This window comes from Geotrypetes seraphini, chromosome 4 (assembly GCF_902459505.1).
Source record: "Geotrypetes seraphini chromosome 4, aGeoSer1.1, whole genome shotgun sequence".
Lineage (NCBI taxonomy): Eukaryota > Metazoa > Chordata > Amphibia > Gymnophiona > Dermophiidae > Geotrypetes > Geotrypetes seraphini.
This window is the reverse complement of record NC_047087.1, coordinates 315786825-315810852: the sequence shown is the minus strand read 5'-3', so window position 1 is coordinate 315810852 and position 24028 is coordinate 315786825. Positions and strand designations below refer to the sequence as shown.

Genomic DNA, 24028 nt, shown 5'->3' with positions numbered 1-24028 from the left:
CTCCTAGTCCTAGTGTGTTCATCTTGCTCAATAACCTACGGTGTGGAACACTATCAAAAGCCTTGCTGAAGTCTAAATATAAGATGTCTAGGGATTCACCCCCATCCAGTTTTTTTGTTACCCAGTCAAAGAAGCTTATCAGATTGGATTGACAAGACCTTCCCTTCATAAAGCCATGCTGGTGGGGATCCCTTAATTTTTCATTATCCAGAATCATGTCCAATCTGTTTTTAATCAACGTTTCAATGAGTTTACTTACTATTGATGTGAGACTCACCGGTCTATAATTTTCAGCCTCCGACCTGCATCCCTTTTTGTGGAGCGGCCCTTTTTGTGGAGCCGTACCTTTTCTAACGTCATATTCTATGTTTGGGCTGCAAAAACCTGAGGGAATGGTATAGTTTAGGGGGTGAAGAACTATGTGCACAACGGAAGAGCGGGGCTTGGATGTGATTGTATGTGATGATCAGGTTGAAAAGGTGACGGCGAAAACTAGAAGGATGCTAGGTTGCATAGGGAGAGGTAAGGCCAGTAGGAAAAAGGAGGTATTGATGTCTCTTTATAAGACTCGAGTGAGACCTCATTTAGAGGCCGCACCTTCAGAAAGATATAAAAACGATGGAGTCGATCCAGAGGAAGGCTACTAAAATGGTGTGTGGTCTTTGTGATAAAGCGTATGGGGACAGACTTATAGATCTCAATCTGTATACTTTGGAGGAAAGGCGGGAGACGGGAGATATGTTAGATTCATTTAAATACCTACGCAATATAAATGTGCATGAAAAGAGTCTCTTTAATTTGAAAGGCAACTCTGCAATGAGAGGGCATAGGATGAAGTTAAGAGGTGATAGGCTCCGGAGTAATCTAAGGAAATACTTTTTTACGGAAATACTTTTTTACGGAAATGGTGGTAGATGCGTGGAACAGTCTCCCGGAAGAAGTGGTGGAAACAGAGACTGTGTCTGAATTCAAAAGGGCCTGGGATAGGCAAGTGGGATCTCTCAGAGATAGAAAGAGATAATGGTTACTGTGGATGGGCAGACTAGATGGGCCATCTGCCATCATGTTTCTAACTATAGAAAAATAGACAGATATAGAGCAAAATATAGACAGCAGATATAAATTCACAAAACTGACACATTTTGATCATTAAGTTGAAAATAAAATTATTTTTCCTACCTCCATCACTATGTCCAACATTTCTCCCACTTGCATCCCCTTCAATCTGCCCTCTCCACCACCATATCCAACATTTCTCCCTCTCATCCTTCTATTCCCCATGCATCTCTACCTCACTCCTCTCTCTATGCCCAATTTTCCTTTTTTCCTTTTACCATTTACACCATCTCTCACTCACACACTCATGCCCATAAATTCTCCCTTTCTAGTCCCGCCCTCTTATGTCCTAAGTTAGTGCCATGTGCCGTGTTTGTGCCCTCTCCCCTCCCCCCCCGAATCGTTGCTTGGCTGGCCCAGACCTTCTCTCTGACGTCAGAATTGACAGCGGGGGAAAGACCTGTGGGCCGGCGGCATGCAATCGAAGCACGAGCCTGGCCTTTCCTTGCCCGGAGTTGCCACGGCATCGGCGGGGGATGACTGAATGGAGCTGTCGGGTGGTGGCAGCGGTTGGGGGGGGACTGACGGCAGAAACGAGGGAGGAAGAGGGGGGGGACAAAGGCTGGAAGACAGTGAGAGGGAGGGGGCATGAATGTGGGATAAAAGGGAGGGAGGAAGGGGGCACTAACTTGGGACATAGGAGGGAGGGAATAGAAAGCGACAATTGTTGGGCCTGAGTGTGTGAGTGAGAGGGAAAGAGATGGTGCACATGGGGAAAGGAAGAGGAAAATTGGGCAGAGAGAGAGAGAGAGGTAGAGATTCATGGGGAATAGAAGGATGAGAGGGAGAAATGTTGGATATTGTGGTGGAGAGGGAACAGAGGAATAGATTGAAGGGGATGCAAGAGGGAGCTAGTGATGGAGGAAGAGATGTGGCATGGTATGCAAGAGAGAGATAGTGCTGGAGGGTATTGGAGAGGGGTGACAGAAGGAGAAATGGGCATGAAGCTGGTGGGCAGTGGTGAAAAATGCTGTACATGATCTGGAGGATGAGAGAGGAAGAAAAGTTGGACTCCTGGAGGAACAGAGAGAGATGTTGGAAGAGAGGGAGAGAGAAATATTGGATTTACAGTCAGAAGAAGGAAGTGCAACCAGAGACTCATGAAATCACCAGACAACAAAGGTAGGAAAAATTATTTTATTTTCAATTTAGTGATCAAAATGTGTCAGTTTTGAGAATTTATATCTGCTGTCTATATTTTGCACTATATTTGTATATTTTTCTATAGTTGTTACTGAGGTGACATTGCATATTTTAAAGTCATCTGCCTTGACATCTTTGAAACCCCCCAAATATAAATGATAATTAACAATTTCTCTGCATACAGTGTGCTTTGTGTTTTTTTAAATTTTCTGGTTACCATTATGTATTAATAAGAATATATTGTGTGTATATGAAAAATGGATGGAAAAAATTGCATTACAATTAGTATTATTATTATTATGGGGTGGAGTCAGGGGTGGAGCTTGGGCGGGTCTGGGGTGGAGCTTGGGCAGGTGTACTCGGTTGGTATTTGTTAGGCTTAGGGGGTACTTGGCTTGAAAAGGTTGAGAAACACTACACCACCTACACTGGGGAGAGAAGCACGTTTAGTCACCTGCACAACCAAGGAAACCACCCTGGACTGATCCTGAGGATAAAGATTGGAGATCTTCAACTTTTTCTTTCATCTGTTTAACCTCTGAAGTTAATTGCTGCTTAGTTCCTTCAAATTTTTCAGATAAGGAATTAACAGTACTCACAAGCGTTATTAGTTCCTGAGAAGATTTATCAACTGAAGAGTTGAGCTTCAAGAGAGCATTCCATATGCTCTCTAGTATAACCACTGGAGATGATCCTACTGGGGGGAAGGTAACCCACCTTCCCTTCCAAAACCCATTGGTCAACTGAGACTTCCACTGCTTCTGCCCCTGCAATTGGGGTCTTCCTCGTGAGAGAAAGTTTGCAGGGCTCCCTCAACTCAGCTGCAGGGTAGTCTGGGTATGGTGGAGGTACAGCTGCCAGAGGGGAGAGAGAAATCTCCCAGTCTGATACCTCGGCTCCTCTTCCTCCCAAGGAAACGTCAGATATCCCTCCGACATTTAGTCTGGAACTCCCAAGTACAGTTGTGAAGTCCACAATTGAGCATTGAGTAGGGGTTGAAGTCAGGAGTGCAGAGGAATTAGTCCGGATCGTCCACTTACGCTTCAAATGCGGCATTAGAATTTTTAAGAACAAAAATTGGACTGTTCTATAGATTGTAACAGAGACGCCATCCCGGGGCTGCCGCCATCTTGGATTTCCTTTCCCGAATTGAAGTGAGAGCATTTCCAAGCTCCAAAAATCCCAGAGGGATCCACAGATCCAGCACTCAGTCCCTGATCTCCCATCCCAGGGTGCTGCTCCTGCAAATAAGGGTGAGCAAGCAAGTCATCCGCATCAGGATTTTCCAGATCAGGGTCAGGCAGCACAAGCTTAGTGGCAGGGTGAAACGAGGACGTGTCCAAAGGAACACCACCACTGAGAAACACCGTGGAGGTAGCTTGGGACTGTGCAGGGAAAAACATAGGTTCTAAGATGCAGACCACAAAAAATTCTAAAGTCAGAAGAAATCGTCCGGCTCCAAGGGCATAGAGTCACCCTCAGGTGACAAAAATCTGCAATTGTTAGGCTGCGAAGGATCCTCATTGGCGGACGGATTTACCAGCTGTGCTAAGTCATGCCCCGCCGGGCTAGCTGAGCATTTGGTTATCTGCTTCAGCAGGGGAGAGGCTAAACTTGATGCTGCGGCCACCTCTGGCTGTGCTACGCAGCACATGGCGTAATAACGTTCTAAACATGGTAAATTTGTGTAATCCTGGCAAGGACTCCATCCCAGCAAGTTTCTAAACAAAATTTGAAGGAGCAGGAAGCTTTAGAAAAAAAAATTGCTAAAAATCCAAGATGGCCACTTTCAAGAAAGTCATGCCAAAATTGGGATATTTTTCACACTTACCAAACTATAAAAAACTATTTTAGGATTTTTCAGGAGGGGAAACACAGGGGATAATCCAGAAACCCTCAAGACCCCATTTTTCAAAACTTCCCCGATGTCTCTCATAGGCTGTCAGCCTGTTTGCCATCTGCTAACACCTTTACAATTACAATTAAATCATTTATATTCCACTATTTCCAACAAATAGTTCATAGTGGATTACATACAAAGAACTAGATTAATTAAACTAGGATATCCTATATAATAAAACCCACTGTGGAAACAGGATACTGGGTTAGATTCAGGGCCGGATTTTCCTATAGGCTAACTAGGCTTCAGCCTAGGGCCTCAAGATCTGTGTCACATTTTTTATAAAGGTTAGTACCAATAACAACATGTTTCATTTAACATATTGATATATATCACAGTAATGATGTATTTTATTATCTCTCATGTAATTTACAAACTTAAAAATGGGAGGTGTGAAGGGCCTCATAAGTGGAATAGCCTAGGGCCTCTTTTCATCTAAATCCGGCCCTGGTTAGATGGACCATTGGCCTGATTCAGTATGCATATTCTTATGTTCTTTCTTAATGTAGTAAGTGCATGCGCACTTAGGGTTTCGTGTTCCCTGCCGCTGTGGTGTGTGATCCGTGGCCGTGTTCCATTTTAGAACCCGGCGGCAGGGAACATTCTGGCCTCTCCCCTCCTCCCGCCCTCACTCACCATTTGGAAGTCAGGCAAGCTCTCTCCCTGCCCGTGTCCTTGGCAGGGAACATACCTCCCGCCCTCACTTGCCGCTGCCGACGATCCTCCTCTTCAGAGCAGCCTGCGATGGTGGCCGGCTTTAAAGAACCTCGCAGGCCGCTATCCAACCTCAGTAGCACGTTCCCTCTGACGCACGGGATCGCGTCAGAGGGAATGTGCTACCGAGTTGGAGAGCGGTCTGCGAGGTTCGCTAAAGCTGGCCACCACGATCGCAGGCTGCTTTGAAAAGGAGCAGGCCAGAAGATGCCGGGATGGAGGGAGGGTAAGAAGCGGATCAATACCAGGGGCCAGGGGGAGAGGGAAAGGGGGATGCCTTGGGGGGAGGGGTGTGCTGGGGGGACAGAAGGGGCCATGGAGAGATAGGGAGAGGGAAAGGAGGTTGCTTTGGGGGGGGGTGCTGGGGACAGACAGCTTTGCTCTGGGGGAAGACAGAAGGGGCCATAGAAAGACAGGGAGAGGGAAGGGGGCTGCTTTGGGGGGAGGGGTTTGCTTGGGGCAAACAGCTTTGCTCTGGGGGAGAAGACAGAAGGGGCCATGAAGAGACAGGGAGAGGGAAAGGGGGCTGCTTCGGGGGGGGAGGTGTGCTGGGGACAGACAGCTTTGCTCTGGGGGGGAAGACAGAAGAGGGCCATGGAGAGACAGTTGGGGAGAGGGAAAGGGGGTTTCTTTGGGGGGAGGTGTGTGCAGGGGGCAGACAGCTTTGCTCAGGGGGGGGGGAAACAGAAGGACACAGACAGCGGCCAAGAAACATAGACGGACAGACACATCTAATCTAGCACCCATTAATGTAACGGGCTTAAAGACTAGTTATTTATAAACAACAAGACATTATACCAGGGATGCCCACATTTATTTGGCTTGCGAGCTACTTTTAAAATGACCAAGTCAAAATGAAAGTCATCTACCCTTATCTTTAGTTTTCCTTGTTATGTTTTCTGGACTTAAATTTCAGTAAATGTTCAACTCCATCTCCATATATACCTACTTCTTGTAGTGAAATTTTTTTCCTTTTTCTTTTGTGAAATTATGTTATATTTCATAGAAAAATGTTTGTCAAAAATAAGTTTTTTTTCCTTTTTGACTGTTAAGATTGTCATAATAGTTAAAATTTATAAATAAAGAATTAAAAAAAAATGCAATGTCATCTCAATAGCAACTATACAAAAATAGACAAATATACCCCCTCCCCTTTTACTAAACTGCGATAGTGGTTTTTAGCACAGAGTGGTTTTTAGCACAGGGAGCTGTGATCAAGTTTTTTTATTTTTGATATACCGTCTATCAAAATACATATCTAGACAGTGTACATTATAAAAGATTAAAGGAAACAATTAAAATAGGTAAATAAAAACAATAAGAACATAAGAAATGCCTTCACCCGATCAGACCATAGGTCCATCTAGTCCGGCGACCCGCACACGCGGAGGCTACGCAGGTGTTCCTTGATGAAGACCTTGTTTACTTGTATCCCTCAATGTGATTTGAAAGAAGGTGTGCATCCAACTTGCCCTTGAATCCTAGAATGGTGGTCTCCGTCACAACCTCCTCTGGGAGAGCATTCCAAGCATCCACCACTCGCTGTGTGAAACAGAACTTCCTGACATTTGTCCTGGGCCTGCTGCCCCTCAGTTTCAGACCATGACCTCTTGTCCGAGTCACATTTGACAATGTGAATAACGATATTTCTTGCTCTATTTTATCGAATCCTTTTAGTATTTTAAAAGTCTCTATCATATCCCCTCGCAGTCTTCTCTTCTCGAGGGTGAACAATCCCAGTTTTCCGAGGCGTTCTTTGTAGCTCAAATTCTCCATGCCTTTTACTAGCTTCGTGGCTCGCCTCTGCACTCTCTCCAAATATTAAAAATACTGGACAAATTCAGATTAACATACATGAAACGGAAGGAAAGTAGGGGAGGGAGAGGTTGTTTAAAATACATCGAAGAAAAATTAATAAAAAAGGACGGTATGTGGGGAGTGGTAAAGACATTAAGAGGGGGAATCACTTCAAAATAAGTACCGGTATTAGATGTTTCAAAGCTACACATGAAACAGAGAATTAAGAGGCGGAGGCTGATGCTAAAGAGTAAAAGCATCTCTAAAGAGGAAAGTTTAAAGTTTAGTTTTAAATTTTCAGAGTAACTTCTCTAATCGAATGTCTAGTGGAAGGGCATTCCACAGAGATCAGGCGGTAACTGAAAAGATGGATGACCTGCGCTACTCCCGATGCTCATAGGCTCCCTACGCTAAAAACCGCTATCGCGGTTTAGTAAAAGGGGGCCATAGTGCAAAATATAGAGAGCAGATATAAATTCTCAAAATGGACACATTTTGATCACTAAATTGAAAATAAAATCATTTTTCCTACTTTTGTTGCCTGGTGATTTCATGAGTCTCTGGTTGCACTTCCTCCTTCTAACTGTAAATCCAATATTTCTTTCTTTCTGCCTCCTGCATGCTTCCTCTCCTCCAGACCTCATTCCATTCCCCAACCAACATCTCTCTCTGTCCCTCCATGAGTCCAACTTTTTCTCCCTCTCTCCCTGCCCACCCTTTCTTTCTCTCTCTCTCTGCCCCCTTTCTTTCTTTCTATCTCCCTGCCCCCTACCCTTTCAGAAGGCGTTCGACAAGGTTCCGCATGAACGACTACTACAGCTTCTCAAATCCCTTTTTTATATTGGGTGGGGGTTAAAAAATGATCGGCCCGGGTGTCACATACCCTAGGTACACTACTGCCCGATCCCCTCCCCATATAGTATTAGGGAACTTCCAGATCTGTAGAGCAATTTGAATCAGATTAGAAAGGGTTGTTTTGTGGCTATGAATTTTGTTTTGTATCTTTCTGCAAGTATATTCAGATGCTACTTTGTGGAGACTGTCCCAACTGAAGTTAGTTGGGCTGAGAACTTTTGAGCACCCCCCTCATACATTGGTTGGGAAGAGTGTGGTGCAGTGGTTAAAGCTACAGCCTCAGCACCCTGGGGTTGCGAGTTCAAACCCACACTATTCCTTGTGACCCTGGGCAAGTCACTTAATCCCCCATTGCCCCAGTACATTAGATCAGTGGTGCCCAAAAGGTTGATCGCGATCAACTAGTTCATCGCAAAGGCAACACGAATCGATCGATATAGACTTGTGTTGCTTTTGCATTCTCCCTGCTTCCCCAACGCCAGGCCAGGTGCGTACAAGCACCAGGCCCACAGCCTTCCCCCCCTGACCAGAATTTATGTCGGGGTGGGGGGAAGGCTTATGGCCCCAGTGCTTGAACGCACCAGACATGGCGTTGGGGAAGCAGGGAGAAATCGGCAGCAGTGGCTGAGCAGGGAGAATGGCTTGGGGGGGCAGGGAGAAAGACAGACAGAAAGAAAGGGGGGCCGGGAAAGAAAAAAGAAAAAGAAAGGGGGGCAGGGAGAGAGAAAGAAAGAAAGGGAAGGGGACAGGGAGAAAGGAAGAAAAAGTTGGACTCATGGAGGGACAGAGAGAGATGTTGGATGGGGAATGGAATGAGGTCTGGAGGAGAGGAAGCATGCAGGAGGCAGAAAGAAAGAAATATTGGATTTACAATCAGAAGGAGGAAGTGCAACCAGAGACTCATGAAATCACCAGGCAGCAAAAGGTAGGAAAAATGATTTTATTTTAAATTTAGTAGTGCTCAAAATGTGTCTGTTTTGAGAATTTATATCTGCTGTTTATATTTTGAACTATGGCCCCCTTTTACTAAAGCGTGATAGCGGTTTTTAGTGCAGGAAGCCTATGAGCGTCAGGAGCAGCGTGAGGCATTCAGTGCAGCTCTGTGCTAAAAACCGCTATCGCAGTTTAGTAAAAGGGGAGGGGTATTATATTTGTCTATTTTTGTATAGTTGTTACTGAGGTGACATTGCATATTTTAAAGTCACCTGCCTTGACATCTTTGGAAAAAAAAACCTTGAATATAAACTTCTCCCTCCATATTCGCTGTGATAGAGGATTAACAGAACCGCAAATAACTTTTTCATATGTTATTCGCTGTTTTCTATTAAAAACCATTGTGAATTCAGGACCTATGGTGAAACCGCGAATGGGAGACCTGGCCTGTTCCTGAAGGAGAGGCAAAACACGGTGAAGAAAGTGCTGGGAATTGGCGATTTTTCTCTGTAAACCTTTTGAATCGGCGATTTCTCTATGCAAGCTGATTTAATTGGGGGGGGGAGGTGCCAGCAAGCTAAAAACCGTGAATAAGCGAAACCGCAAATACGGAGGGAGAAGTGTAAATGATAATTAACATTTATCTGTGGACAGTGTGCTTTGTGAGGGGGGGGGGGCTAATTTTATTGTTGGTAGATTATTTTGGACTTGGTCATTTTAAAAGTAGCTCGCGGGCACTTTGTGGTCCCGTTGGTCAGACAGGGGAAAATGCTTGACTACCTGAATAAATTCATGTAAACCGTTCTGATCCCTCCTGGGAGAACGGTATTGAAAAAATGAAGGAATAAAATTAAAAAGAAATAAAGCATGAGTCTTGAACAGTCTTTAGATTTGCCCAGTAAGAGCAGATCCGGGACTGGACCACCGTTAAATCATGCAGGGACTTCTTGACTGCCACTGGGAAACCACAAGTAATCTATAAGTTAGCCTAGGATGTTTTCCTGTTATCTTTGACCAGTGTTCTTCTGTTTAATTGTCTGTTTAATTGCATGTGGGAAGCAGAAACCCAAGGTACAACTATACGATGGGAGGGATGTTACTGAATGAGAGTACCCAAGAAAGGGACTTGGGGGTAATGGTGGACATGACAATGAAGCCGACGGCACAGTGCGCAGCGGCCGCTAAGAAAGCAAATAGAATGCTAGGTATAATCAAGAAGGGTATTACTACCAGAATGAAAGAAGTTATCCTGCCGTTGTATCGGGCGATGGTGCGCCCGCATCTGGAATACTGCGTCCAAAGGGTTCAGAGAAGAGCGACACGTCTGATAAAAGGGATGGAAAACCTTTCATACGCTGAGAGATTGGAGAAACTGGGTCTCTTTTCCCTGGAGAAGAGGAGACTTAGAGGGGATATGATAGAGACTTATAAGATCATGAAGGGCATAGAGAGAGTGGAGAGGGACAGATTCTTCAAACTTTCGAATAATAAAAGAACAAGAGGGCATTCAGAAAAGTTGAAAGGGGACAGATTCAAAACGAATGCTAGGAAGTTCTTCTTTACCCAACGTGTGGTGGATACCTGGAATGCGCTTCCAGAGGACGTTATAGGGCAGCGAACGGTACTGGGGTTTAAGAAAGGATTGGACAATTTCCTGCTGGAAAAGGGGATAGAGGGGTATAGATAGAGGATTACTGCGCAGGTCCTGGACCTGTTGGGCCGCCGCGTGAGCGGACTTCTGGGCACGATGGACCTCAGGTCTGACCCAGGAGAGGCATTGCTTATGTTCTTATTTCTTCGGAACCTCTGCTATTAGGAAGCATTTTGGGTTTGTGAGGGAGAAAACGAGTCGAAGGGGGGATCCGTGTTTTACCCCGTTCCCTTCTGTCCCCACCCCCACCCCGCTCACCAGAGCCCCGTACACATCGTCCGGGTTGCTGAAGAAGATGACGTTGAGGGCCTCCTCGATCCGCCGCGGGACGCCGTTGCTGCGGTAGTACTCGGCCGCTCGGTGCTTGAGCTCGTAGAGCTGCCGGGCGGCCGCAGGGATGCGACACGTCCTACGGTAGTCCATGGTCGCTGAGGAGAAAACGGAGGCCGGGAAACGCCCGTTCCCCCGCCGTAAGCGTGCGTCGGTTGCTAGGCGACCGCGAGCCCGACGTCTGTGAGGAACGCTCGTGAGACTCGGCCGTTGGCTCGGGCGCTGTCTCGCGCGGATGGAGAGAGGGAGAAGCCGTCACCTGTAACAACGGCTCGTGCTGTTTCCGCGCGGCTATTCTGTAAGGCGAGCGGAGGCGTGAGCCAAGGTGCTGCTGTGCCTCGTGGTCTTCCCGCGCACTTCTTCTGGTGAGGGAAGGGAGCGAGAGAGCCTGACTGGGGTCAGAGCAATGGGCAATTTAGCCCAGTCTCCACCCAAGCCAGTACTTGTCACAAGTACTTGGCAAAACCCCAGATAGTAGCAGCATGCCTTGCTGTCTCAACAGTAGAATATGGACTTTTCCTCCAGGAACTTGTTCAAACCTTAAAAAAAAAAAACCCAACAACCAGTTGAAGAAATACCATAAATATATCATGATATATTAAAATAGTCATTACATTTAAATTTACCATGGAGTTTCCATGCGGCTATTCTGTGAGGCGGGGTGGAGGCGTGAGCCAAGGTGTGCTGTGCCTCGTGCTCTTCCCGCGCACTTCTTCTGGTGAGGGAAGGGAGCGAGGGAGCCTGACTGGGGTCAGAGCAATGGGCAATTTAGCCCAGTCTCCACCCAAGCCAGTCCTTGTCACAAGTACTTGGCAAAACCCCAAATAGTAGCAGCATGCCTTGCTGTCTCAACAGTAGAATATGGACTTTTCCTCCACGAACTTGTTCAAACCTTAAAAAAAAACAACCCAACAACCAGTTGAAGAAATACCATAAATATATCATGATATATTAAAATAGTCATTACATTTAAATTTACCATGGACACGCACCTTATTATACTGTGATCATCCAACCCTAAAGTTGATATTATTTCCGCTGGCACCAGATGACTTGATTTTTATGAGAGCTCTAGCTTTGCACATTATTCTTCATGCCTGGGCAGATACTTCTTGTACACAAGGGTCTTATTGCTACTATGTAAATGTTTACCTTCTTGCTATCAATGCAGCTATTGTTATTGTTTTGCATTTATATCTTTAAAATTTATTTTTTTTTAAAAATGTACATGCATTACACATGGTGGGGGGGGGGAAACAACCTAGTTACATTAACTGCTCATCCCTTGAGTCAGTTCGGGGAAGGGAGGGAGAGTGAACAGAGCAGGTGGCTGTGTGCTACTGTGTCCAATAGTCTGAGGGAGGGGAGAGTGGGTGTACGCTGTTCCTCCTTAGGGGCAGTTCTCGGTGGGGCGAGTAAGTGCTTTGCCTCGTGCTCTTCCTTCGGAGCAGTTCTGGGGAGGGGGCAGGCAGTTATAGTCTGTTCTCATTATTCGCGCATTTACGATGCGTGATTTAACCTATCCAAGGTTGCATCAATTTATTTCATTCATTATTCTCTTTTTTGTTGTTTTCACTTTCACCTCACGATCAGGCTTTGCTTCCAGATATGACCCCCCACCCCCAAACGTCCAGAGAGTGATTTACAGGTACTTCAAAGTGCTGTCTCATGCAGAATTCTAACCCTGTTTTCCCAATAGGATCCACTTTTCACTGTCCACAGCTTTGAGGCACAATGTGTACTGCTGGAACCTAACCTCTATTCCAGTTCAATATGTGAGTCATTTTAGACATGCAGGTTCTCTCCCAATGGCTGAAAGCCATCTGCAGAAGGAATCCTCTCCGGATTTTCTCTCTGACTCTACTTCATAGGGAGCTCTGCAGTTTTTCTCTTCTGCATACAAGACAAAAGGAATGTTTTTGTTCTGCTCTTTCACTTTTCTTGCTTCGGTGTTTTTGGGAGTTTCTCGGTGTTTTAAATACTCAAACCTTTCCCATTTGGCTCTGCCTGCAGAGAGAAGTTGCAAACTATGGACTGCAGTTGATAGGCCCAGGGCTGGATTAAAGGGTAGGCCCAGTAGGCACGTGCCTAGAGCCCGAAATTTAATAGGGACCCGCTGAAGGAGGGTAAACAGAGAGCAGCTGCCCTGTCTTCCTTCACCTTGCCTTTTTTTTTTTTTTTTTTCAAACGGCTACAACACCCCCTCCATCATTAATGGCACTTTAAAGATCGGCAAATGGCCCCCCCAGAATCAACAGCAAGTAAGATCGGAAACATGGTGCTCAGCCCAAAGCTTCCCTCTGTTGCAAACTGCCAGGGTGGAAACAGGAAACTGCATCAGAGGGAAGCTTTGGGCTGAGCACCGCGTTGCTGATCTTACTTGCTGTTAATACCGGGGGGCCCATTGCCGATCTTTTAAGTGCCATTGATGCTGGAGGGGTGGGGGCATTGCCAATCTTATTTGTTGCCGTTTGAAAAAAAAAAAAAAAAAAGCAGAAAGAAAGGTGAGTGATGACCTGCAAAGGTGAGGGGAAGGGAGGATGATGGACCTGGGGTGGAGGAAGAGAGAGAGAGAGAGAAGGGGCAGATGATGGAAGTGGGGAGAAGGGAGAGAGAGAGGGGGGGCAGACGGATGTCAGTTGAGAGGGGAGAGCAAATGTTGAATGGAAGTGGAGAAAGAACACATACTGAATGGAAGGAGGGGGATAAAGAAAAAGGGCATATGCTGGATGGGGGAAGAAGATTGTGAGATAGTGGAGGGGTGAAGGAAATGGGTGGCATGCTGTGGGTAGACAGTAAAAAAAAGAGGGGAACTGAATAGTAAGAGAATTTAATTTAGATGGAGGCAAAAACTAAAGAAGGAAGACAAGAAAGGGAAGGGAGAGGAGAGAGAGATGCCAGAGAACGAGGAAAGAGACAGAGATATCAGATCTGAGTGGAGGAAATGAGAAGAGAGAGATGCTGAAAACCACAGGGGGGAGGGAAGGAGAGAAATGGCAGACTATGAGTGGAACAGAGGGAAGAAGATGGATGCTAGACCAAGGGGTGGGGTGTGGGCAGGAAGAGAAATGGAAGGAGGTTGGCAGACAGTTTCTGGAAGGGGCAGACAGTGGATGGAAGGAAGAAAATGACAAGCAGAAGCCAGGCGACAAAGGTTATTAGGTGCCATCAACTCTTGCTCGAGTCCTAGTCCAATGTTAGATGAATATTGGAGAAGAGCAAATAATACCAAAAATCCCTATACCTTTGCTTTATCGACTACCACAAAGCTTTTGACTGTGTGGATTACAATAAACTATGGAGAACTCTAGCTCAAATGGGAATACCCAAACACATAATTCAGCTGATTGAGAGCCTATATGGAAATCAAGATGATAAAGGTAAAAAAAAAAATTATATTTTTTAATTTTTTTGCTTTAGGATAAAGTAGTATTGTAGCTGTGTTGATAAATGTTTATAAATAGAAAATGGAAATACGGTGATCGTTTTATTGGACTAATTTTAGTACATTTTTGACTAACTTTCAGAGACCAAATTCTCCTTCCTCAGGTCAGGCCAGGATACTATAACAACAGTATACTTTACTGACCTAAGGAAAGAGGATTTGACCTCTGAAAGCTAATTTGTAAAGTGATTTGTTATTTCCCTTTTTTCAAATTTACACCTGCTATCTTTATATTTTGTTCAGTATTGGGGGATATGCACCACTGTTTCTTCAGCCCCTAAACTGTACCGTTCCTTCGGTTTGTAGCACAAGCCAGCATGCTGAATGCTCTGCACTGCTCCGATGGTCATAGAATTCATATGATCGTCAGAACAGCGCAGAACATTCAGCCCGCCAGTGCTAAAAACCTCTTCCATGTTTTTGTGAAAAAAAAAAGTAGGGGGTTATTTTGTGATTACTTATTCCATACTGGATGAGGGTAGTTCTGTGTCCTGTGTGTATGAAACCTAAAGCTAATCCCCCCCTGCCCCAAAGGTATAAAGGGTGAGGGGGACACCAACAATGCACTGAAGAGGTAAATAATTGTGATAAAGGAAAGCCCTCAGGACGAGCTTCATCTTGGCTGGCTATTTTTGTGCTACACTGGAGAAGCTAAGTACTTCCTGCATTTGATTTTGGGTTTCACCTGTGCCTGCTTGGCTGATTTTGCTCGCTCACTTTCCCCGGATGAGGGGCAGAGGCAGTTTTTACAACTTGCTATATTTATTATTATTGATTTTACACCTTTAGCACGTTGGTTTGTGCACTGGTTTCATTATATCTAACTCACATAAGGTTAGCCCAGGGATGTTTCACTGTTAATACCCTTCAGTGGGTTATACTTGTGACCAGTGTTCCCTCTAAGCGGGCGGGTGTTGTGAGCAAACTTTTTTCACCGTGAGCCAAAAATATCGGGCGCCAGCAAGTTATGAGCCAACTCGCCCGATTCTCCTCTCGCCGCCCTGCCATCTGCCGTACGCCTCTTCCGATCGTGCGCTGTGACGAGAAACGTGTGCGCTGCGATGTAATATTTTGTGCGCCAGCGCACGCCAGCGCAGCTTAGCGGGAACACTGGTTCAAATGGTTTTATTTATTTCCCCAAATTTATTTTTGTTATACGCATTGAAAATATTTGATATTGCGTTTAAATCAAAATCTCAATAAACTTGAAACGAGTGCCCGTGAGATTGTGGGAGGGTTAAATACTCAAAACTTAGAAGTTTTTGCTACGCCAGCTTTCTGGTATCTTTACATACAGTGGCGTACCTAGCATATGTAACATCCGGGGCCCATCATTTTTTGGCACCCCCCCCCATCTGTAAGAAAAACATGATTTTTAGTAACAAACCACACGTCACACATGAGTACCTAGGAAAAGGCAGCATCTTACATATTGCAGTGAGCAGTACATCAATACACCCATTGTAAAACTAAACAAGCCAGACCAGCACAGATCAATCCTACACCGTCAATCCTAACAGAAAACCATGTCTTTCGAACACACAGAACACAGAAAACACCTTCGCCTAGTAAGGAATATGTAATCACAAACTAACCCCTCCCTCTTTTACAAAACTGTAGTGTGGATTTTAGCTACGGAGGTAACAGCTCTGATGCTCATAAAATTCTGAGCATCAGAGCTGCTACCACCAAGGCTGGTGCTAAAAACGCTTCACAGTTTTGTAAAAGGGGGGATAAAATAAAAATACATAGACAAAGGTTAAATTGAACCAGCAAGAAGCTGGACTCTGCATACAATGCTTCACAGAAACAGTGACACATGTCTCCTAAAGCAATAAATAAATAGAAATTTTTTTCTACCTTTGTCTTCTGTGGTTTCTCCTTTCCTCATCTTCTTGTAACTCTCTTCCTTCCATTCACTGTCTGCCGTCTCTCTTCCCCTATATGGCATCTTCTCTCCTTCTATGCCCCTTCCAGAAACTGTATGCCTCCCCCTTCCATCTCTCCTTTCACCCCATTGGTCTGGCATCTCTCTCCTCGCCTTCCCTCTCCCACACCTCTCCTCATAGTCTGGTATCTCCCCTTCCCTGATTCTCTGGCATCTCTCTCCTTTCCTTTTCTTCCATCTTTCGTTCCCCCTCCATGCTCTCACATCTCCCCCTTCCTTTTCCCTTAGACTGGCATACCTTCCTCCTACGCTCCAAGCCCTGGCATCTCCTTTAATTCCCTCCCTCATCTTCCTTCTCCCTCCAGCTGGGTACCGCAACACTCTTCCCTGCAGCTCTGCACTTCCCCACAATTGCCATGCTTCGGTTCCTCTTCTTCCTTCCTTCCTCCCCCCCCCCCCCCCCGCGGGACCCTGCGGCACCATCAACTCTTACTCCCTCTAATGTCGGCCCTGCAGCTCCAGACTTCCTCGCACCTTCTCCCCTCCCCCTTTGGATCGCTATTATTTTAAATGTTATAGCCGCGGAGCTGTATCCATCAGTGGAGATGTCTAACCTCGGCCTGCCCCGGAACTCTTACTGCAGCAGCCGCCCGTCTAGGCAGGAACAGGAAGTCACTGTTGCAGTAAGAGTTCCGGGGCAGGCCGAGGTTAGACATCTCCACTGATGGATACAGCTCCGCGGCTATAACATTTAAAATAATAGCGATCCAAAGGGGGAGGGGAGAAGGTGCGAGGAAGTCTGGAGCTGCAGGGCCGACATTAGAGGGAGTAAGAGTTGATGGTGCCGCAGGGTCCCGCGGGGGGGGGGGGAGGAAGGAAGGAAGAAGAGGAACCGAAGCATGGCAATTGTGGGGAAGTGCAATCCCCCCAATGCGTCCCCTTACCTTACCTCCCCTTACCTTTGCGACGCGTGTGTGCGCTGTGAAGAGAAACTTTGCGCTGCGATGTAATATTTTGTGCGCGCGCGCAGGCCAACGCACCTTAGCGGGAACACTGCTTGTGACAGCTGGAGCTCAAGGGTTCATTCCCCTGTGCAAGCTGTGCGACTGAGGGCTTTCCTTTATCACAATTATTTACCTCTTCAGTGCATTGTTGGTTAAACTGTCTCTCCCCCTCACCCTTTATACCTTTGGGGCAGGGGGGATTAGCTTTAGGTTACTATGTTTTTTTCCCGTTAGTGGGTTCTTTTTGATTTCCTGTGTGTATGAAAGACATGGTTTTCTGTTAACATTGATAATAATACACACAGTCACAAGGTCATGTGGAAGGTATAAGCAAACTACAACACGAGTCAGAAATAATAATAATAACAACAACAGTTTATATACCGCAGGACTGTGAAGTTCTACGCGGTTTACAATGATTAAAAGATGTTACATATTGAGTAGAATTAACAAAGTTAAGGGTTAGTGATTAACAATTCTGGAGATCAGTTGTTGTGGACTAAGATTGTATAGGTCAGTTACCTAAATACTTCAAGAAACAGATATGTATGTATAAGCAGTTGTTCCAGATCTTTACCCCATAATGCTGCTTGATGTGAGAAAAGATGTTGATGATGACTTTTGAATTTACATCCTCTAACTGGTGGAGAAACAAAATTCAGATGTGAGCTTCTCTTATTTTTGGTTGTGAAAAAGAAAAGGTCAGTTATATATTTAGGGGCTAAACCGTATAGTACCTTAAAGCAAAAACATCCAAACTTGAACTTCACACGTGCCTCCATTGGCAGCCAATGTAGAAGTCGGTAGGAAGGTGTTACATGATCGAACTTCTTCAACCCACAAAGTAGCCTGACCGCCGCATTTTGTACCAGTTGCAATCGCTGCATATTCTTCTGGGAAATTGCCAAATAGGCGATGTTACAGTAATCAAGTTAGCTCAGTTTAAGGGATTGTACCAGAATTCTAAATGATGAAACATCCATCAAAGTGTGCTTTAATGGACCGAAGCTTCCAGAGGGTGTGAAAACTCTTTCTAACCAAGGAGTCCACCTGGTCTTTCATGGTCAGGCTCTGGTCCAGTGTTACTCCCAATACCTTCATAGTAGATTGAATAGGATAGCTAAGATTATTGATGCACATTGATGGCGCCATCTTTTATGGAAGGCGACTCGTTTCTAGTGTCCCATTTCTGAGAGCTCACAATCGGAGGACACACCCTGAGGCAGCATTATGTGAAACGCTGACCACCGTTGGTGTTCCGACTGAGCTAGAGACAAAAGATAAGTTTTTTGAGTCAAATTACACATATAAGTGTGACCACTTGGCGATACATTTATTGATTTTTGCTACTTTGGCAAAACATAGAGCAATTTTGCTTTCTTGGAGGTTTTTATGCCGATGAGGTTCTCCGCCTGAACACCTTAAACCACAGTTGTGGTGGTGGGAGGGCTTTGTCTGAGGCTTTTCCTCCCGGTAGAGCCATTTCTGACTCGTGTTGTAGTTTGCTTAAACCTTCCATATGACCTTGTGAATGTGTGTATTATTATTATTACCAATGGAAGTTCACTATTTCTGAGTTATTGATACATATTTCTGTTAGCATTGACCAGCTTTGTTTGGCGAAATGCATCATGCATGGTTCCTGGGAGCACCTTGAATAAACCTGATTTGAATCTCCTTATTGTAAGCCAATCTTCCTTTGTTCCACATTGAATTCTTTGGTGGACCCCTTGCTTTGTTGTTTTGTTACAAATTAGCATACATGGAGTGGTATGTACCAGAGAAGTTACAGATTTGGTTGTTTATACATACATATGAGCTAAAATTGGACAACATAGAGTGAGGCAGTTGAGAGGAGTTGCAAACTTGGTTATTAATACAGACTTATGTTACTGCTTTATAATGCATTTGAACACTTTTATATACGTATGGAAAGGGTTCAGAGTTAAAGTACTGAGCAATAGGTGGGAAGGATTTGTTCATAGATGTTTGGGGCTTGCATAGAATAAAACTGTACACTGGCACTGGTATGGTAATCTTTGTTGTTTGTTTTGAATTTTATAATAAAAGAAAAAAGAAATACAAGTAGAAATAAAGAGGTAAATAAGAAAACAGGTAATTAAATGGGGGCGGGGCATGGGTGGGGTGTGGGTGGGGCATAGGTGGGGCAGGGCTAGGGGGCCCAGTGTACTTGTGTGCCTAGGGGCCCTCAGAGAATTAATCCTGCCCTGGATAGGCCAATCCCTGGTGATACCTGTTAGCCAGCCTGCATAAGGATCTTTGGAGACCGGGGCAGTCCCTGCTTTTTTCTCACCCACTGCCAAGCAGGGGTTGAGTGTAGATTATTCTCTTTTTAGAGCTGAGGCAGGCTGCAGCACATTTTCAGCACAGGTCACAGTGAGTATGGCTGTCACAGCCTGTGAGGTGATTCGAGGGGGGGGGGTTCTGAAATTTGCAAATCCGAAGGTTGCTGCATGTTCCCCCATCTCAAAAATCCTAAAATTGCTGTTTTTGCACTTTGTTTAAGGGGTTAAAATTGCAGTTTTTGGCGCAAAAATCTTAGCAGCGGCCATCTTGGATTTCTAGCAATTATTTTTGTTTATCAAAAGTTCTCTGCTCTTCTAAGCTGTAATTTTTTCCTCAATTCTTCTTGGGATGGAGTCTTTGGGCACTAATGACATGGATTCATGCCTAGCTTGGACTAATTTTAATATATTTTTAACTAACTTTTGAAGATCAAAATCCCCTTCCTCAGGGATTTTGCACTAATAAAAATATTTAATGTAAAAAAAAATTGTGTTAAAACTTATGGCAAGGATCAAGTTTTCAAGTTTTATTGAATATTTGATAAATCGCCTATTACAAAATTTCTAGGCGATGTACATTAACAAAATAAAAGTATTCAAGAAGCTAAAATATAACAAATATTGACAAATTACACATTACATTTTATATAAAACATACATGAGGGGTAAGGAATAACATAAAGTTACACTGTTGGGTTTGAAAAAAAAGGGATAAACAAAAGGATAGGTTTAACTTTATCAGAACAGCTAAAGCTGTCTTTAAAGGAAGTGGTCTGGTCTTTGTAGACTGGCTCACCAGGATCACCCACGTTTCTAATCTTGGTTTATATTCGAGTCTACCTGTTTTTTTGGGGGGGAGGGTTACCTTGGTTTATATTCAGATAGGTTTATATTCAAGTTTATGCAGTATATTGGTACCAGAACCCAGTACATGTCATGTAAGGAAAACCTGTACTTTTAACTATGACAAATCTAACCTGTAAATTTTCTGTGTGTGCCAATTAGGATAAAACTCATACTGGAAAACTTGCACTGTAAGGATAATTATGGCAAATTGTAACAGGTAAACTGTATATTAATATTAGACCCCTAATATGTGTCAAGTTAGGATAAAAAATTGTATCGTAAACTTCTACTGAAATTATGGCAAATCCAGTGCAAATAAATTGTATACTATGTGACTCATAATCGAAACAGAAATACATCTAAAAACCCACCCAAATCGGCACTTGGACGACCTAAAAGACAGGTCATCCAAGTGCCAATAATCGAAACAAATTTTTAGATGTATCCAGAGACTTTTTAAGCCTTTGAATCCTGTTGTGCACCCAAAGCTGAAAGGGGTGTTTTTAGAGAAGTGGTTAGGGCAGGATGTGGACCTAGACTTAGTCGTATTGCAGGGATAATCAAAACTTTTATGAGGCTGCCTGGATGAAACTTATACATTGTGACTTAGGCGATCTAAAAACAGGTCTAAATGCCCAGAAAGTATCCAAAGTGACCAGATAACCACTGCAGACCCCCACACACTCCCCTAGTGATCACTGATCCCCCCCACACACACACACACCGCCATAAAAATCTGAATAAAAACGTACATACCTTCCTCCTGAACATCAGCACCTGGCGTAGGAAAGCCTAGTAGAGCTATATAGAGATGGCTTAAGTAGTCTGGGGGTGGACTATTGAATCATAGAGAAGAGGACCCAGGCCCATAAGCCACTCTAACCACTGCATTCATGGTGAAAAATGTGAGTCCACCAAAAAACCCCAAAACCCTACTGCACTGCCATATAGGTGGCATCTGCAGCCTAAGGGCTATTGGGATTATAGGCAAGTGGGTATAGTAAGTTTTTGAGGGCTCACCATGACCTGCAAGGGAATTGTAGTGAGATGTTTATGTGGCACCCTGTTTGTGATCATCCTTGTCCTCCTTGAGACAGACCAGAACCTCACCAACCTCCACGAGAACATTACAGCTTGCATAATGAGACTCCATTCCTGGTCCTTCTCGGTACAGATGAAATTGAATGAATCAAAAACAAAATTATTCTGGCTCGGCCCAAAATTAGAACACCTGCCCACCCTCTTTGCACTACCCTCAGGCGCTGCACTGCAGCTTGAGTTCTCAAGCAAAGTCCTTGGCATCATTATCAATTCTTCTCTCTCCCTCAATGACCACCTCAACTCCTTGGCTAAATCATGCTTTTTCAGCCTCCACATGCTGAGGAAAATAAGATCCTATTTTCGCCAACAACATTTTGCCGTCCTTGTCCAATCCATCATCCTCTCCAAACTAGACTACTGCAATGCCATCTACTTAAGCCTATCAAAAAAAAGTTTTCAAAGACTCCAGCTAATCCAGAATACTGCAGCCAAGTTGATCTTTGCAAAACGCAAGTCTGACTGTCTCCCCACTCCTAGCCAAACTTCACTGGCTCCCAGTGATTTCCAGAATCCATTTCAAATGCTCCTGCCTGGCTTTTAAGATCATTCACGGCATCCTTCCTTCCTTAATCCCACTATCTTATAACTCCTCGAGTCCTGACTCTACCAGACCCGCCCAAAGGTATAAACTATCCTTCCCCTCTCTACACGGTATTCGCTATGCAGGCAAACTGGGAAAATCCCTTCTCTTCAGAATCACAGGTCTTTGGAACGACCTTACTACCCCGCTGCGGAACTGGGCTCCTTCCAATTATTCCGCAAGCAACTGAAAACCTGGTTTTTCACTAAAATGTAATTCTATCCCCCCTTACTCTTCTCTTCTATATATCAGTTCATGTAAACCTTTTTTTTTCCTTCTCTTCCTATATTTTAAGTTCTTGTAAACCGTGCCGAGCTCCACATCCATGGAGATGATGCGGTATTAGTTTAGTTTAGTTTAGTGAAGTTCACAGCAGTGCCCTGTAAAGTGTCCTACTAGTCTGTTGCCATGGGTGGCCAGTCCATAACTTTGCTGGCCCCTCCTATGTCTAAAAGGTCTTGTTCTAGGCGTTTGGGACTTGGGTGATTTTTTGGGATGAGAATGTAGTATAAAGATATATGTCCTAGCAGTCTGGACGATCAAACAGCTGGATTTAACTTTCCAGGAATAAACTGGAACCTTGGAACCTCAAACTGCGGCAAGGAAACAAAATTCCTGGAAACAGTAGGGGACTGTTTCCTAGAACAAATGATAGAAGAACCGACAAGAGGAACCACAACTTTGGACTTGGTCCTGAATGGCATAACTGGAAGGACATCTGAAGTAGAAGTCACGGTCCCACTGGGGACGAGCGATCACAGCATGATCAACTTTAAAATAGGCATCGGGAAGGGGAAACGAACCAAGACTCAAACCACAACCTTTAACTTCAGAAAAGGGAAATATGACAACATGAGAGCCATGGTAAAAAAGCGGCTCAAGAAAAGGACGGATAAACTCAAAACGGTCGAACAAGCATGGTCCCTACTAAAAAATACCATCATTGAAGCGCAGAATCTCTACATCCCGCAGATATCCAAAGGAAGGAAAAATAAGAACAAAGGAGAACCAGCTTGGCTAACTAAGGAGGTGAAAGATGCGATAAGGGAAAAGAGGAACTCGTTTAAAAAAATGGAAACAGGAACAAACAACTGAGGTCTGGAACATTCACAAGGTTGACCAGAAGAAGTGTCACAAGGCGGTAAGAGAGGCCAAAAAGGTCTATGAGGAAAAGATTGCGCAGGAAGCCAAGAACTTCAAGCCCTTTTTTAGATATATAAAAGGAAAAAAACCAGCACAAGAGGCAGTGGGCCCTCTCGACGACCTAGGAAAGAAAGGGTACATCAAGGAAGACAAACAGATTGCAGATAGACTAAATTCATTCTTTGCATCTGCCTTTACCAAAGAGAACACTGCAACAATACCTGAACCAGGGAGAGTATTCAAGGGAGAAATTGAGGAAAGCCTCACCACAGTGAATGTGGATTTGGACATGATATACTATCAGATCGATAAACTAAAAAGCGATAAATCCCCTGGACCGGATGGAATTCACCCGAGAGTGCTAAAGGAGCTTAAGGTAGAAATCGGAGAACTGTTACAATCCCTAGCCAACTTGTCAATTAGAACCGGACAAATACCAGACGACTGGAGGATAGCAAATGTCATCCCAATCTTCAAAAAGGGATCAAGGGGAGAACCAGGAAACTACAGACCTGTGAGTCTTACGTCGGTTCCTGGGAAGATGGTTGAAGCACTAATCAAAGATAGCATAGTGCAGCACCTGGAAAATCATGACCTGATGAGAGCTAGTCAACACGGTTTCAGGAAGGGGAAGTCATGTTTGACAAATTTGCTTCAATTTTTTGAGAAGGTGAACCATCATATTGATAGTGGAGAACCGGTGGATATCGTATACTTGGACTTCCAGAAAGCATTCGACAAGGTACCACACGCAAGGCTCATGAGGAAACTACAAAGACATGGAATAAATGGGGATATACTAAGATGGATAGGCAAATAGAAACATAGAAAGATGACGGCAGAAAAGGGCTACAGCCCATCAAGTCTGCCCACTCCATTTACCCACCCTATTAAGTCTGAGTACTAATGACCTAGTTCCTTAACTCGGCCGTCTTAGGGATCCCACTGGATGTCCCATTTATTTAAGAATGGGAGTCGAGCACACTAGTGGCTGGAGAACAGATTGCAGAGGGTGAGCATAAATGGGAAGTTCTCGGACTGGGAAAAGGTGATGAGCGGCGTGCCCCAGGGATCAGTTCTTGGGCCCATCTTGTTCAATATCTACATAAATGACCTAGAAGAGGAAACAACAAGTAACATAATCAAGTTTGCAGATGATACAAAACTATGTCGGGCATTTGGGTCGCAAATAGACAGAGACGCACTTCAAAGAGATTTGAACCAACTGGAGAAATGGGCGGAAAAGTGGCAGATGAAATTTAATATAGAAAAATGC

The 24028-nt window shown here is 44.5% G+C and overlaps 1 protein-coding gene across 5 annotated transcripts in view; it reads right to left on the bottom strand.

Annotated features, from left to right (window-relative positions):
- The window catches only part of ENO4 (enolase 4), a 249582-nt gene that overhangs the window by 210718 nt on the left and 14836 nt on the right, over window positions 1-24028 (bottom strand). For 3 of the 5 annotated variants that reach the window (XM_033943104.1, XM_033943108.1, XM_033943105.1), the window contains exon 1: window positions 10368-10567. The exons of 1 other annotated variant lie outside the window; for it this stretch is intronic. In XM_033943104.1, coding sequence (XP_033798995.1) covers window positions 10368-10532 — 165 coding nt within the window. In that variant the 5' untranslated portion in view covers window positions 10533-10567. Of the gene's footprint in view, window positions 1-10367; window positions 10568-11065; window positions 11093-24028 lie in introns of those variants that run through there. One more of the 5 variants, XM_033943106.1, reaches the window with a different exon arrangement.